General features: G+C 37.2%; 1 protein-coding gene across 1 annotated transcript in view; it reads right to left on the bottom strand.

Annotated features, from left to right (window-relative positions):
- Positions 1 to 6,411: 6,411 nt before the first annotated feature.
- Positions 6,412 to 15,652, bottom strand: part of RSRC1 (arginine and serine rich coiled-coil 1) — a 421,618-nt gene continuing 412,377 nt past the window's right edge. The window contains exons 8-10 of the mRNA XM_058730324.1: positions 15,257 to 15,363; positions 7,457 to 7,609; positions 6,412 to 6,779 (exon numbers count right to left, since the gene is read on the bottom strand). Coding sequence (XP_058586307.1) covers positions 6,687 to 6,779; positions 7,457 to 7,609; positions 15,257 to 15,363 — 353 coding nt within the window. The 3' untranslated portion in view covers positions 6,412 to 6,686. The remainder of the gene's footprint in view (positions 6,780 to 7,456; positions 7,610 to 15,256; positions 15,364 to 15,652) is intronic.

Here is a 15,652-nt window from a genome sequence, read left to right as displayed (position 1 = left end):
TATTAATTATAAAGAAGGGAAGTTAAAAGTCTCTGAGCATCTTTTCTGAAAGTAGCCCACATGACCTTAAAACATAAGCTTGGTTGTAAGGAGAACAGTGTGAATGTGAATAGGGCTTCCCCTTGAATTGTTTTTGTGGAATAGCTATTAAGTAACACAGGACAGGCTGATTATGCTCTATGGTAGGTATATAAATTTTACTTTTAATTTTTTAATGTTTATTTTTGAGAGGGAGAGAGAGAGAGATAGAGTGTGAGTGGGGGAGGGGCAGAGAGAGAGGGAGACACAGAACCTGAAGCAGGCTCCAGGCTGAGCTGTCAGCACAGAGCCCCAACGTGGGGCTCGAACTCACGAACCCTGAGATCATGACCTGACCTGAAGTCGGATGCTTAACTGACTAAGCCACTCAGGCGTCCCTACAATTTCTTTTTAATGAAATAAACATGGAGAAAAGCATATTTATGGGAGATCATTGTTTTAGATGCCTCTCCATTTTCACCTCACACACTTGAGATTCCAGGTGATTCATATACACAGCATTTTGAGCAGAGTCATGCAGTGGAAGTGTGCTGGGCCCATATACACAGCATTTTGAAAAAGTTATTTTTCAAACTATTAATAAATTAGTTGCCATAGGAGTTATCTTCTCCAGGTCAGTTAGACTTACTACAGCAGAAAGAGAAAAGAGAAAAGCTACAGTGCTGCTAAATAAGCAATCCAGTGACAGAATTTGTTTAAAAAAATCTACCTAATCTTTAACAATAGTCATTCAGTCATTGTGCTGGCATTTGGAAAACATTTATTTATTTCTCAATTATTTAAAATTTCAATTTCATTTTTCATTTTATGGCACAATTTTTGTGGAATAAGCACAGGCAGATAGACTGTAGTTATGGAGTTTATGGAAGACAAGGGATTTTAGCAGTTAATTTTTAAAAAAGACCAAGAAGGGAGCCTGCACTCTACTATGTCTTTCACACTGTGGGATTTAAGCCCAAGTACCATGTTGCAAGATGCTAAGAGAGGGTTAGGGTCAGTTCAGTCCATCATTCAGTCTGAGAGCTGTAGCAGGATCATTTTGCCATTCCTTCTCAAGATCTAAAAATAAAACGGTACATTGTTGAGTTTACGGTGTGTATTACTATATTGGTAGCCTTTATTTCTTGAACACTGGCCTTGCAAGGACAGCAATCATAGGAGCCAGCGGGTGGACCCTGAATGACCACATCCACATCAGCTGCAATATCATTTAAGCAATAAAAAAATTAGACCAGAAAGTCTGGTGTAGGATAGAACTAGGAAGATCCTTGCTTAAACTCTGCTCCATTTGTCAGAGTCCCAAATGCAACAGAAAGCACTTTCTACCTACTGATGACATTTTATTTTAGAATTTTTTTACTGTGGTGTAATAAACGTAACAATTACCATCTTAACCATTTTTACTTAAAAAAAAATTTTTTTTTTTTAAATTTTTTTTTTCAACATTTTTTATTTATTTTTGGGACAGAGAGAGACAGAGCATGAACGGGGGAGGGGCAGAGAGAGAGGGAGACACAGAATCGGAAACAGGCTCCAGGCTCCGAGCCATCAGCCCAGAGCCTGACGCGGGGCTCGAACTCACGGACCGCGAGATCGTGACCTGGCTGAAGTCGGACGCTTAACCGACTGCGCCACCCAGGCGCCCCCAAAAAAAATTTTTTTTTTAATGTTTATTCATTTGTGTGTGTGTGTGAGAGAGAGAGAGAGAGAGAGAGAACAGGGGAGGAGCAGAGAGAGAGGGAGACAGAATCAGAGGCAGGCTCCAGGCCCTGAGCTGTCAGCACAGGGCCCGACGCGGGGCTCGAACTCATGGAGTATGAGATCATGACCTGAGCTGTAGTTGGACGCTCAACCGACTGAGCCACCCAGGCGCCCCCATCTTAACCATTTTTAAATGTACAGTTCAGTGGTACTAATACATTCACATTACTGTGAAACTATCACAACCATCCATCCCCATAATTCTTTTCCTCTTTTTAATTTTTTAAGATTTTAAAAAAAAATGTAATCCTTCCACCCAACGTGGGACTTGAACTTACAACCGGAGATGAAGAGTTGCATGTTGTACTGACTGAGCCAGTCAGGCACCCCTCTTTTCACCTTGTGAAACTGAAATTCTTTACCCATTAAATAATAGCTCATTTCCTCCTCCCTCAGCCTGGGCAACTACCATTATGCCTTCTGTCTTTATGATCTTAACTACTCTGAGTATCTCATAAAAGTGGAACCATACAGTGTTTGTCTTTTTGTGATTGGGTTATTTTACTTAACATAATGTCCTCAAGGGTCATCCATGTTGTAGTATATTGTGGAATTTCCTTCCTCCTTTTAAGTTAGTTACCATATAGTGTTATATTATTTTCAAGCATACAATATACTGATTCAACAGTTCTATGCATTACTCAGTGCTCATCACGACAAGGGCACTCCTTAGTCCCCATCACCTGTTTCACCCATCTGGTAACCATCAGCTTGTTCTCTGTAATTAAGAGTCTATTTCCTGGTTTGTCTCTTTTTTTCCCCCTTTGCCCATTGTTTTTTTTTTTTTTTTTTCTTTTCCTTTTTTAAGTTTATTTATTCATTTTGTGTGTGAGAGAGAAATAGAGAGCACAGTGTGAGCGAGGGAGGGGCAGAGAGAGGGAGAATCCCAAGTAGACTCAGGGCTGTCAGTACAGAACTCGATGTGGGGTTCAAACTCATGAACCTTGAGATCATGACCTGAGCTGAAATCAAGAGTTGGACTGCCACCCAGATGCCTCTCCATTGTTTTGTTTCTTAAATCCCACGTATGAGTGAGATCATATGGTATTTGTCTTTCTCTGACTTATTTCACTCAGAATTTCCTTCCTCTTTAAGGCCAAATAACATTCCATTGTATATATAGGCCACATTTTACTTATCCATTCATCTATCCATGGACACTTGGGTTGCTTCCATGTTTTAGCTATTGTGAATAATGCTATTATGAACATGGGTGTGCAAGCATCTCTTTGAGACCCTACTTTTAATTCTTTTGGTATAGAATTTTTTTTTGATTAATTGTACTGGCTCCAAATAGCTGGGGTCATTTAATGTTTATTTATTTTTGAGAGAGAGAGAGAGAGAGAGAGAGAGAAAGAGAGAGAGAGCAAGCAGGGGAGGGACCAAGAGAGAAGGAGACACAGAATCCAAAGCAGTCTCCAGGCTCAGAGCTGTCAACACAGGGCCTGACACGGGGCTCGAACTCATGAACGGTGAGATCATGACCTGAGCCGAAGTTGGATACTTAACCAACTGAGCCACCCAGGTGCCCCAATAGCCTGATTCATTTAAATAGCCAGACTATTAAATAGACTGTTCATTCAACATGGACAAATCCATTCTTCCTTCATTGGAAAGTATTTATTGAAAGACTTGTTTGTGTCAGGAATGGGCTAGATGCTGGGATCCAATGATAGTAAAAATAACTTGGAAATACAGATGATAGAGCATTTTCTTTGATTTAGAAAAAAACCCCCATGAATTAAATATATTGATTGTCTATCCCTATGATAAAAGGTGAAGATGATTAGAGAATTCACAAAATGTTCTTTCTTACCTCCATTTTTACTCCTGTTCTGCTGTAAAGACTCAAATATTTTCTTTTTTAAGTTTATTCATTTATTTTTGAGAGAGAAAGAGAGAGAGAGAGAGAGAGAGAGAGAGAGAGAGAGAAACCCAAGCAGGCCCTGTGCTGTCAGAGCAGAGCCCAGCATGGGGCTCAATGTCGTGATGGGGAGAGCATGACATGAGCTGAAACCAAGAGGCAGTTGCTTAACTGAGTCACCCAGGCACCCCTCAAATATTTTCTTGAGAGGCAGGGCCACTTGGGTCTTTCATGAGAGAGATTCTTCCCTGCATTAGCACTGTGATGGTTCCCAGCCTTCTAGCTCAACTATTAGGAAGATGGAGGGGGGTGGCTGTGAGTTCTTGTGGCTCCAGGAGCTATCTTGTTTGTCAAGTCTTTGTCAGTTGGGATTTCTTCCATGAAGTCTTCTTTAATTTTCTAACTTGGAGTAATTTCTCTTTCAACTGCAACCATGCCCTCTCCTCTGCCACTAAGTATTCTATTAGTTATATCATATTACATGTCTGGGCTTCATAACTAAGCCTTGAGGAGGCAGGATCCCCACTAGATTCACGTGTGTATACCCACCTGCACGCACTGTGCCCAGTGCAAACTAGGTATTCAAAAAAAGATTAATGAATAAGTGGGTAAATTTGACTGAAGAAGACCTGAGGTCCCTCCGGTAAGTAGATGGCAGGTCGTTAACTGCAGAGCAAGTAGGATTTCCTGTGTTCTTGGCAGGGAGGGAGGGGATGGAATCCATTGGCTGTGGCATTTCAAGCGCATACATGTGGAGTACATGGATGTTGAGGTGTAGCTTTTGCACCATAACATGCAACTATTTGTTCTGTATTTCATGAAGATGGCTACCATGCCAGAGTGTTATTTTGCCAAAATAGTATACTTTTTCTATAAAGGGCATTCTTTTATGTTATTTTACTGAAAACCCGAAGAAAGCAGGTCCACTATTAGCATCCTCATTTTAATGTGAGGATGCTCAAGTGAAGCAGGTGAGTGACTTGGTGTTCTTATTCCATTTTCCCTGAGGATGCAGTCAGAAATGAAAAACCAACTTATATTACTAGCACTCATCATTTTGTATGAAATCAACGCTTCAAGAAACACTGAGGTCTCATGTTAAGTCCAAATTGTTATCATTAGTCAAGTGACATGAAAGGGATTATTCTGTTTTATAGACTCATTATATTAGGATATTAAAGAAAGCCAGGATGCATCACCTAGCTTGAGTATGGTGATATATTTGATAGGAGTCTCTGAGGTCTTTCTCATTAAATTTGATTTGGCTTGTGTGGTAATATTGTAGGCTTCGACAGGAATGTAAGTAAATGAAGTTAATAATATATTAAAATGAATCATACTGGCAATCAGGAAAGAGGGGAATAGTCATTGAGTTTCTGCAGGGACTAAAGTTTAGTTAATTAAAAACAAACTTGATTCTTTATCTCTGTATTTAGCTTTAAAATACAAATCAACTGTAATTTAAACTTCTGTATTTGGGCTACTTGCCACAAAGGAACACTGGTGTTAAACATAATTAAAGTATATAATAATATTTTCACTATATTACAGGTAAGGAACATGAGGCATACTGAGAAAAAAATGCCTAGTCCAGGCTCTCTGGAGAATAACTAGCGGCCCAAATGACAACCCAGAGTCTTGCCTAGACCACTAAGGTATACTTTCCAAAAGGGTGTACTTTTACTGTTTACAAGTTATGCAAAGAATGAAATACAGAATATTTCAAAAATTGTAAGCTCTTTTTTAGTCACTAAAAACGTGTCTATCTATATTAAAAACCACACAAACCTTAGTTTATGCTGGGCACTTTTACTGAGAGCTAAAAAGAAAAAAAAAAACCCAGGTACCTATTTTAGAATGTGAACCATTCTTGTATGAAAACAAGTATTTTGTCATCAGTCTATTTTCCAGACCTTTTGCACCTGGAATCTTAATATTTTTAAAAAATTTTTAACAGGAATTAGAATTGTAGTAGTCTCAGAAATATAACAAAGATGGCTTTAAACTGTCCTAAATATTGGTAATCTTCTCCCAAACACTTTGCGTGTGTATCTTGTATTCTGAGGTATAGTCTCCAGAGAGACTAAATTAGAGTGAGACCAGACAACAGAACAAAATAGAAAGGAAATATTCATGGCAGTTGTTGAAAACTAGTTTTGTAAGGCAAGGCCTAGAGAATCTTATCTCTGGCATGTTTAGCACGGACTGCATAGTTGATTTTCATTCAGCTACTAGAGAAAGGTATTCTACAATGACAGACAGCCTTATCAAAATTACAATTAGCTGGCTTCCTCTGCAGGGAACAGCAGTTGGTTAAGTAAGGCTGAAATGAGAGCTCTTTTTCACTTTCCTCAGAAATGATTTCCCCATCTTGGGTATTTGGTCAACTGAGGAGGTCTAGCATGAATATATGATTTCTAGAAGAATGAGCTGGGATCTGCTAACATGTTTAAAAAGGAATACTTCGTAAATGCTGATCTCTAAGCAAAAATCATTAATTTATTTGTCAAGAATTTTAAAAAAATGTTTTTCTTTTAAGATTAAAATACTCATTCTGCTTAGATTGGTTAGAGTGCTTTTTATTCTGCCTAAATTTTTATAATAAGGTGAAATAAAAGATTCAAAAATGGTTTCATAATACATGGAAGATGAACTCTCATATGTATAGGATATAGTTTGATTCTTACATATGCAAAATTGTGTTCTTACATGACGACTGGTATCTTCCAAATTGTACTCAGAAACACTACTATGTACCATTTATTTTTATTATCACTGATATTTTTAAGATTAGCTTTATTAACAGTATGACATTTTCATGCATTGTTAAATTTCACTAGTTTTAATATTCACAATGTTTAAGTTCAAATCAACAAATAGTCAAGCCTACGTGAGAAAAGAATGAAATGGTATTACCTTTTAATATAATCAGCTAACTGCTTTTTAAGAGTAAAACGTTAATACTGGGATTTTAAAACCTAAATTTCCAATGTTACTGTCAATTCAACCATATGTATTTTACTTAGGCCACAGGACTGCCCATTAGCCTTTCTTGTCGGAGAGCAATTAATCTCTTGAACCACTTTTCCTCAGCATCAGCTTTCTCAATAAATAGCTAAAAAAGGAAAAGAAAAAGGAAAAATGTTATAGTTTGCCAATAACTTGGATTTGATCTTACATAACATGAATCATAGAAAACATCTTTCTAGAATACATCTTTTAGCGCAAATTTTGGCTACTTCTCAATTTAACAATTGCCTTCTCAATTGAAGATATTCTATCTGGACTTAATGTTCAGAAAGTCTTGGAGTAAAAGGACCAATATCAGCATCATGTGTTAACAATTTTACACCTTATTTTGTGAAGTGTATTTCCTATACCCTTTATCAGAGACACAGTGGAATGATACCACTTCAGAGTAGACAGAAAAATATGTGTGTGTCAGTGACATGTTCACAGTCAATGAACCAACTGGAGCTGAACCAGAATTAGATCTTTTAGTGCCAGATTAAAAAGAAAACAAAAATCTTTTTTTTTTTTTTTTTTTTTTTGCTTATTTTTGTTAAGCATAGAAAGAATACTTCTAAAAGTCAGACAACATGATTTGGGCCACACCAGATTCAATGTCACTGCTCTAAGGGATGGGGGTTAGCTGTTTATTTGTAACGAATAGGAACATATGAATCCTTTTCTTCCAATGGTCTTCTTGTCATCAGCAAAAAAGGACAACAGTTTGAATTAATTTCAGTCAACTAGACTTCAATTGACATTCTTACGATTTAAGGCTCTTACATTTGGATGGGCCAGAGAATTGTCATCTTGGTACTTGATAGTAGTGGGGATGCTGCTAGGGTCTATTTCTTTTTCAGTACTGGGTGGATCAGCAACTACCGATGTTGGTCCTGATGCTGCAGTTGTGTGCTTCACGTCACCAGGTTCCACCGACTGAAACATAAAATATGTTATTAATTAGATCACAACACACAATTAAAATTTTGCTTTAATAATATCTCAGATTTTGAATTGTAATTGTTCGTTTAGTCTCCTTTGAGATAAAGCACGAAAAGACCCTAGGTTATTGAATAAGAAACAATTAGTCATAAAATAAGCAGATACAAAAACATTGAGAGAATGTTTATCATTTTTTATGATCAGCATACTTTTCTTAAGAAATTGGTACTTTGAGTCCATACTATGGAAAAATATATTTCATAAATCTAAATTCTATTAGTTAAAACAAGCTTGTGACAAATCTCCAGCATTTAGTTGGCCTCTTCAGATATAAAAAGGAAATTCAAAGGTTATTTTGTTTTTGTTTTTTAAATAACACCCTCAGTGAGATAAATTTCACATATCACTATTCATATAACTCTTAGCATATGCACAGGGTTTTGTAACCAACACCATAAGCAACTTCAAAATATTTTCATCATCCTCCCCAAAAACCACATACCCATTAGCAGTCACTGCTCCCCACTTCTCCCAGCCTTCCCATCCCTATGCAAACACTAATCTACTTTCTGTCACTATGGATTTGCCTATTCTGGATACCTCATATAAAAGAAGTCATAAAATATGTGGTTTTGTTTTCTGTGACCAGCTTCTTTCATTTATTATTATTTTAAAGTTATTTTTGAGAGAGAGGGAGAGAGAGAGCGAGAGAGCAAGCACAAGCAGGGGAGGAGGCAGAGAGAAAGAGGGAGACACAGAATCTGAAGCAGGCTCCGAGCTCTAAGCACAGAGTCTGGTGCGGGGCTTGAACTCACAAACCATGAGATTATGACCCGAGCCAAAGTCGGACGCTTAACCGACTGAGCCATCCAGACACCCCAGCTTCTTTTACTCAGCACGTTTTCAAGGTTCATCCATGTAAGGTTCAGTATATGTCAGGACATCATTCCTTTTTATTGCTGAATGATATTCCATTATGGAATATTAGGTGCCAGGCATTGTGCTCAATGCTGGGCACGTGAAGACTAATAAATCGTTGCTGCTGCCTAGAAGGAGCCAGCAGTGTTATGCTTTCTCAGGTTAATTCCAGCACACCCCTCCCTGAGAAAGAAGGACAGGGAAGTGGCTGATTAGCAGCAAGTCTGCAAGGGATAACATGAAATAGACTAGATGAGAAGTTGGAATTGAAGTTAAAGTACTGGTTCCGTATGTGTAGTTTTTGAACTTCCATTTTCTTTATTTTAGCTACTACTGAACACCCACTTTTCTAAAAAAAAAAATTTTTTTTAAACATTTATTTATTTTTGAGACAGAGAGAGACAGAGCATGAACGGGGGAGGGTCAGAGAGAGAGGGAGACACAGAATCCGAAACAGGCTCCAGGCTCTGAGCGGTCAGCACAGAGCCCGATGCGGGGCTTGAACTCACGGACCAGGAGATCATGACCTGAGCTGAAGTCGGAAGCTTTACCGACTGAGCCACCCAGGCGCCCCTGAACATCCACTTTTTTAAATGAAGGGTAAAACAAACGTCACCAGGAAAGACATCTAGAAAATGAAATCTACATGGATTAGTTAATCCTTTCTTAGGATGATTTATCTTAGAACTGGTTATCCATCTATTTAGTACTTATTGAGTGCTAATAATTGTTAAGCACTGGGTACCAAGGGACAGTAAAATAGATATGGTCCCTGCCCCAACTAGAGATTATATTTTGTGAATGGGACCGACCAACAGATTACTAACAAATCAAAATAAAAATCAATACATAATCACAAATTGTAACAAGGGACATAGAGATACTTAGACAAATAACTGTTAAATTTGACTTGGAAGTTGTCTTCTTATACTATGAGGCTAATATTCCCCCCCCCCCCCCCAGGTGTCAAACATTTCTATGTCTCCAACATACCGGGCCTATGAGGCCTTGTGGTATTATACTCACCCTTTATAAAACTGAGGACATATAACAGTAAAGCCCAACATTCTGTATAGGGCAAAGTGGGAAGAATGCTAATCCAATGAGGTCCAGATATCATTTTTTGGTAGTCTATGCTGCCATGCAGAGAACAGAAGAGCATGCAATTCTGTATATCTTAGTCATGCTTCTATTTAGCTAGGAGGCTGGCAGTGTTGAATTGCCTTGAAAATAGTGAAGTGCTGTTACTTTAGTTGTCAAAGATGTGGACTGCACATATTCAGGTGGCAGAGATAACATCCTATTTATAAAAGTGAAATAATTTCTCATTCTGTATTTACCTATAGAACATTAAGGTTTTCTTTTGAGAAGTGCTTATACACATTTAAGGTACAGTTTTCAGAGGTTAGGATGAGAGCATGGAAGTTATTATTATTTAATAATTAGTAATTAAAAATGTATGACAAGGATCATTAATTGCTTCTTTATTTGAGGAAAACTGAGAAAAATGCGACTTAAAAAAAAATCCACAACACGGTCACTATCAATATCCGGCTTTGAGTAGCACTGCCACCTGGTGGTTCAGTTTGGAAAACTTGGTTTAAAATGCACCTCAAGTAAAAGAATAAATGACCCAGCTGCTTAGGGTTATTTACCCTCTTTCTGAACATAGGTGAATATCTGTTAGCTACAAAAATTTTAGGGTTGAATAATTGGCAATAGGCTTATTTGGGACACAAACTGCATCTTGGTTCCAGAAGTTGATTATATAGTGGGAGCTATCAGATTATCTACTCACACAAGAGATACATGATTGCAGAGAGTTAAACTAGTTAAATCGATATGTGTTGACGGAGACACAATGTCTAGCATGTTATTGTAATAGCCACTTTTATAGTAACAGCTCCCTAGATTAATCAGTACAATTAACACAGCTAAGAGACTCTATCAACTGAAGGGGGTTTTAGTATAGAGAAACCTTTTTTTTCAGACATACAAACTTTATACCAATATGTGTAGAACTGTCCAGGAGAGAAAGATGTTGAAACTTGGGTCATGAGTAATTTAGTCCTCAGGAGAGTTAGTCGTTGCTATGCATCAGGGATAGCCCGTATCTCCCCATGATTTGGATAAAATAGTCCTCCTGATAATTTACCTCCCTTTGCTAAGTAATCTCCTGATAAATAATTCAGCTTCTTGGGCATCCTGAATCCCTACCTTATATTGCAGACACAGATATTTTAGAAACTGGAAAGGGATATCATTTTCTAAACTAATAAATTGGCTCTCTGTTTTATATTACAGTTGAGTGTAAATTTATTCATTGTTGGCCCATCCATTCTCTTCTGATCATTTTGAAATGCAGTGACTAATAAAAATCTGGTGTTGGATACAGTCTAATACTTTAGACTGTACATTCATCAAGGTAAATGCCATCTTGTTTTTTTAGCATATGTTCCAGTTAGTGAATGCACGCTTTCTTTATACTTCAATAGAGAAAATGCACTGAATTCATAATTATGAGAGACACTGGATTAGTAAAAACAAACACAGGCTCTGGAGCTGAATAAATATTGTTTGGATGCTCCTTCTTGTCATTTATTAGCACTCTGACTGTGGGTTATAAAGTTTGCTGAGCCTCAGCTTGCTCAGCTGTAAATAAAGGTTACTGGTATATTAGACAAATCACATATGGTAAATGTCTAGCATTAAAGATAGCCATTATTATTTTAGTTACTTTAAATTATTTAAATATAAAAAACAAAGCGGGGTACAATACACCATTGTTTTCCATCATTTTCTTATTAGTGCTTTAATGTTTCCCAATGCTGTGCTGAAACAAATTGGCCCAAAGCTGATGTGTGTATACTAAACCAGTAAGTTTAGTAAACTGTAAAGCTGCAAAGTAATTTTTTAACCAGTTGCTTAGTAATACAATAGGTCACCAAGCCTCAAGTGAGAATTTTAGGATCTATAGACCATAAAAAAATTATATAAAACAATCTGTGACTGAACCAAAATGAGAACCCTTGCATCTCCAATTTCTTTTAAGGAAGCCACAGACAAATGCAGCCCTCAGCATTCAGTAAGGGGAAGAGGTGGAAGCAGGAGCAGGGAGAAGAGCAGTAACACTTCCATTTCCGGAATGCTTCCTATGTGCCAGGCGCTTGGTTGTTTTATGTAAAGTATCTTGCTTATCCTTATAAAAACTTCTGGCAGGGGTATTATCTTCTTTCAAGATCTTTTTTTTTAGTCAATTACACATCCAGCTCTTGATCTTGGCTCAGGTCCATGATCTCATGGTTTGTGGGATTGAGCCCCACATTGGGATCTGCGCTGACAGCATGGAGCCTGCTCGGGACTTTCTTTCTCCCTCACTCTCTGCCCCTCCCCCACTTGTTCTCTATCTCTCAAAATAAATTTAAAAAAATTTAAAAAAAAGATATGAGAGTCATGAGTTTATCATATGGTTTAAGGACACAGCCAGTAAATGGCAGAATCAGACCTGAACCTACATCTGTCTGACCTTATATCGCATGCTTTTGACCACTGCTTCCTAATTGCTAAACCTAAGATTTATTATAATTTGGTTTTAATTTTAGAGGAAAGAAAGACAATATTTTAACTGAATATATTTTTAAGTGGCACAACTCACAGCGCTGGATCAATAATAATTTCTAGGCTGCTTTTGCTTCTCTGTCACACTTATCCAATCTAGAACTATTCAGTTCTAGGCTTTCCAGAATTGATTTCATTTCTTTGTGTGAATTACTGTTAAGGGCCACCTCTTCTAAAAGCCAGTTGGAACCGTAGATGGATTTCTTCCATACAAATTCATGAATGGTCCTTATGTTCCTTATGAGAGGCCTCTATTTCATCTGAATCCTCTCTAACAGTGGCATCTGAATTAGAAGTACAAGAAAAGCTGTATTAAAGGTGAGAGAAAATTCCAGCTCATCACTAAAAACTAAAGCAACAGAAATTAATTATTAAAATAATTAATAATGGTGGTCCCTTTGATCAGAGATGTAGGTGAAATTCCTTTCTATTGGTCCCATGGAAAGCCATTTAGCTATATAGGGTTTTGTTGGAGATTTAGGAAGAAGAGCTTTTCTCTTGGATTTAGCCAGTTACCTTAACATTAATAACCTTAAGATGTTAAGGGAAATAATCTTTTAAAACTTTTCTAGGGGAGGGGTGCCTGGGTGGCTCAGTTGGTTAAGTGTCCGACTTCGGGTCAGGTCATGACTTTGTGGTTCATGGGTTTGAGCCCCGTGTAGGGTTCTGTGCTGACAGCTCAGAGTCTGAAGCCTGCTTCAGATTCTGTGTCTCCTTCTCTGCCCCTCCCTTGCTCACGCTCTGTCTTTCTCTGTCTCTCAAAAATAAATAAATGTAAAAAAAAAAAAAAGTTTTAAAACTTTCTTAGGGGATACAGTGAGGTGGAAGCATTACAGATTCTGGAATTGAAATATACAGATATTAATACATTTATACCTTTCAAAAGACTTTAAAGGTAAAGCCAGATGTCTAAAGATTTTCTGTTTCTCAGCAAGAGGTCTGCCTTACTGGTGAGCATGGATACTTGGAGAAAATCAGGGGCATATTAAGAAATGTAATTGGGGTAAGATGTTTATACTTAAAAAAGACTGAGCAACTACAGTAGAAGTTTTTAAGCACTATGCTTATTTTACAGAATGTACTTAAATATCAAATAATTTAGATGTTACAAAATGTTATTTAAAAATAAGCACTTATTGGATCAAGAACCATGCTAAGTATTTGATAATCATCATATTTACTCCTCAACAAATCCAACAGGTAGGTATTATTAGTTCTATTTTATGAATTTGGAAATTGAGGCCCAAAGAGGTTGAGAAGCTCACTGAAGATCATGGCAAGAAGTGTGGAAGTTAAGATTCAAACTTAGATCTCTTGGAGTTCAAAGCTCACCCTCTTTATACTACATCAGGTATACTTCTTCTTTTTCTTCTTTTTTTAATCTTTATTTTTTTGAGAGGCAGAGAGACAGAGTGCAAGTGGGGGAGGAACAAAGCGGGAGGGAGACACAGAATCCGAAGCAGGCTCCAGGCTCTGAGCTGTCTGCACAGAGCCTGACGTGGGGCTCAAACTCATGAACCACAAGTTCATGACCTGAGCTGAAGTCTGATGCTCCACTGACTGAGCCACCCAGACGCCCCTATCAGGTATACTTCTGATCAATATCCTTGCTCATTGCTGATTTTGCTTGTTATTGGAAGAGCTACTAGTATCTTGGAGGAAAAAAATGGAAGTAAAAATAAGTTTATTATATTAATAATTAGTACCAAAGAGAAAAAGTTGTTTAGAGGAAAACTTGGTGTATTAACTAGAGAGGAATGAGTATTTCCACAGAAAGAAAATGCTAGGTTATCTTGAGTCCAGTCAGAGCTGGGAAGTCAGGATGAACTTCAGAAAGCAAATACTAGGAAACAAAATAAATTACAATTCTATGAGGACATATGAATGACCTTTATATGTAAGATATTAAAGAGTAAGATAGTAAATAAAATGAGCAACTATATTTATGGATGTCCATTGTAGAGTTCCACCATTTTTTAGGAGTTATGGTGGCCAATTATAAAAAGTTCAAATGAAATTCAGGAAACAACAAGGCAAGGACCATGGATTAACCAGGGCTGTCTACTGCTATGCACCAGGCGCCAGTGCTCAAGTCATTTCTCCAGGATGAATTATTTTAAAAAGTATACGGTAATTGAAAAGATGTCCATATCACCAGCAACAGGGGAAATGCTAATAGAAAAACAAAAGGTCAACTTATACCTGACCACATATCAGGTCAGTAAATGTAAAAATATCTGATAAGGATTTGGTGTTAACCAGGGTGTGAGAGGCAGACATCTTGCACTTGTGGGCAGAATCTGAATTGGTACAATGTTTTTGGAGGATGACTTTGGGAACATATATGAAGATAAACAATATTAACCTTAAGCAAATATCTCCAACTTGAAAAATTTATTTTACAAGGATAATAATGGATATTTACAAATATGTATGTAATACTTTCAAACTTACAACTACTTAAATATCTAATATCAAGGAAAAAATCAATGAATTATGGTAAATTCATCAGCAGGATACTGTACAGTCACTAAGTTATTAAAGAATACATGTATTTCACAGTAGAATGCCTTTTCTGACTCAAGGAACAGATTCCTAAAGACAGCCTTGATACGAACTGAAAGAATACATGCAATATTCAACAGAAATAAAATGCCAATCAGAACTCCTTTTACTAGAGTTGAATAAGTGATACCCATCTGGGCAAAGGGTGTAGATATATGTTACTATTTGGGTAAAAATCTGATTGTTAAAGCTCTCCTCTAACTTTTGTCCAGAAATGTCAATTCAAAAGTAGATGTAGGCATCTGAAAAGAAAACTATATGTTCATAAAATGCATATTACTGCTTTAGAACTGTTGACATTTTACTTTGTCTTCTCAGTGAATTTTAAAATAAAAATGGCATCAGATATATTTTTACAAGTGAAACTTGAACTGATTCTTACTGATTCGTTCTCTCTCTCTCAATAACATGCTGACACTCGCTCACCCTACTTCATCTATCTGTTAGAAGAAGCACTTACATTTAAGTAAAATCCATTAATAAAGCACCTCCTCAGAGGGGATCTAAAGGCTTATTCATAATGTCTGGATGAAAACTTACCTTTTTGACTTCTTTACTTGATCTGAATGTCTGCTGAACAAAAGAATCACTTTCAATGGCTTCAATTTCTTTTACTCTTTTTACTTGTTCTACCAGGGTGGCTTGGTCTAAAAAAAAGGGGGGGGGGTATAATGTCAGTGTATTTTGTGTGTAAGCTTGTTAACAACACTATTCTAAGCAAGGTTCTTTCTTTCTGTGAAGTAATTTTATGACTTCTGGAATTTACCTGGATGAAAAGATGTTATAGTTAAGCTGTAACAAAAAACTATTTCCCCCCGGAGATCCACAAATATAATATTCTTACACACTAAGGCTCTCATCTAAAACCTAAAACATTGCTGAGAAGTCACTGCTATAATGATCTAAGCTAATCTGGGCTAATCTAGTGGGAGGGCT

Source organism: Neofelis nebulosa, chromosome 5, assembly GCF_028018385.1.
Source record: "Neofelis nebulosa isolate mNeoNeb1 chromosome 5, mNeoNeb1.pri, whole genome shotgun sequence".
In the NCBI taxonomy this organism is placed as follows: Eukaryota; Metazoa; Chordata; class Mammalia; order Carnivora; family Felidae; genus Neofelis; species Neofelis nebulosa.
The sequence above is the reverse complement of the archived record's forward strand: the minus strand, read 5'-3'. Positions and strand labels throughout refer to the sequence as shown.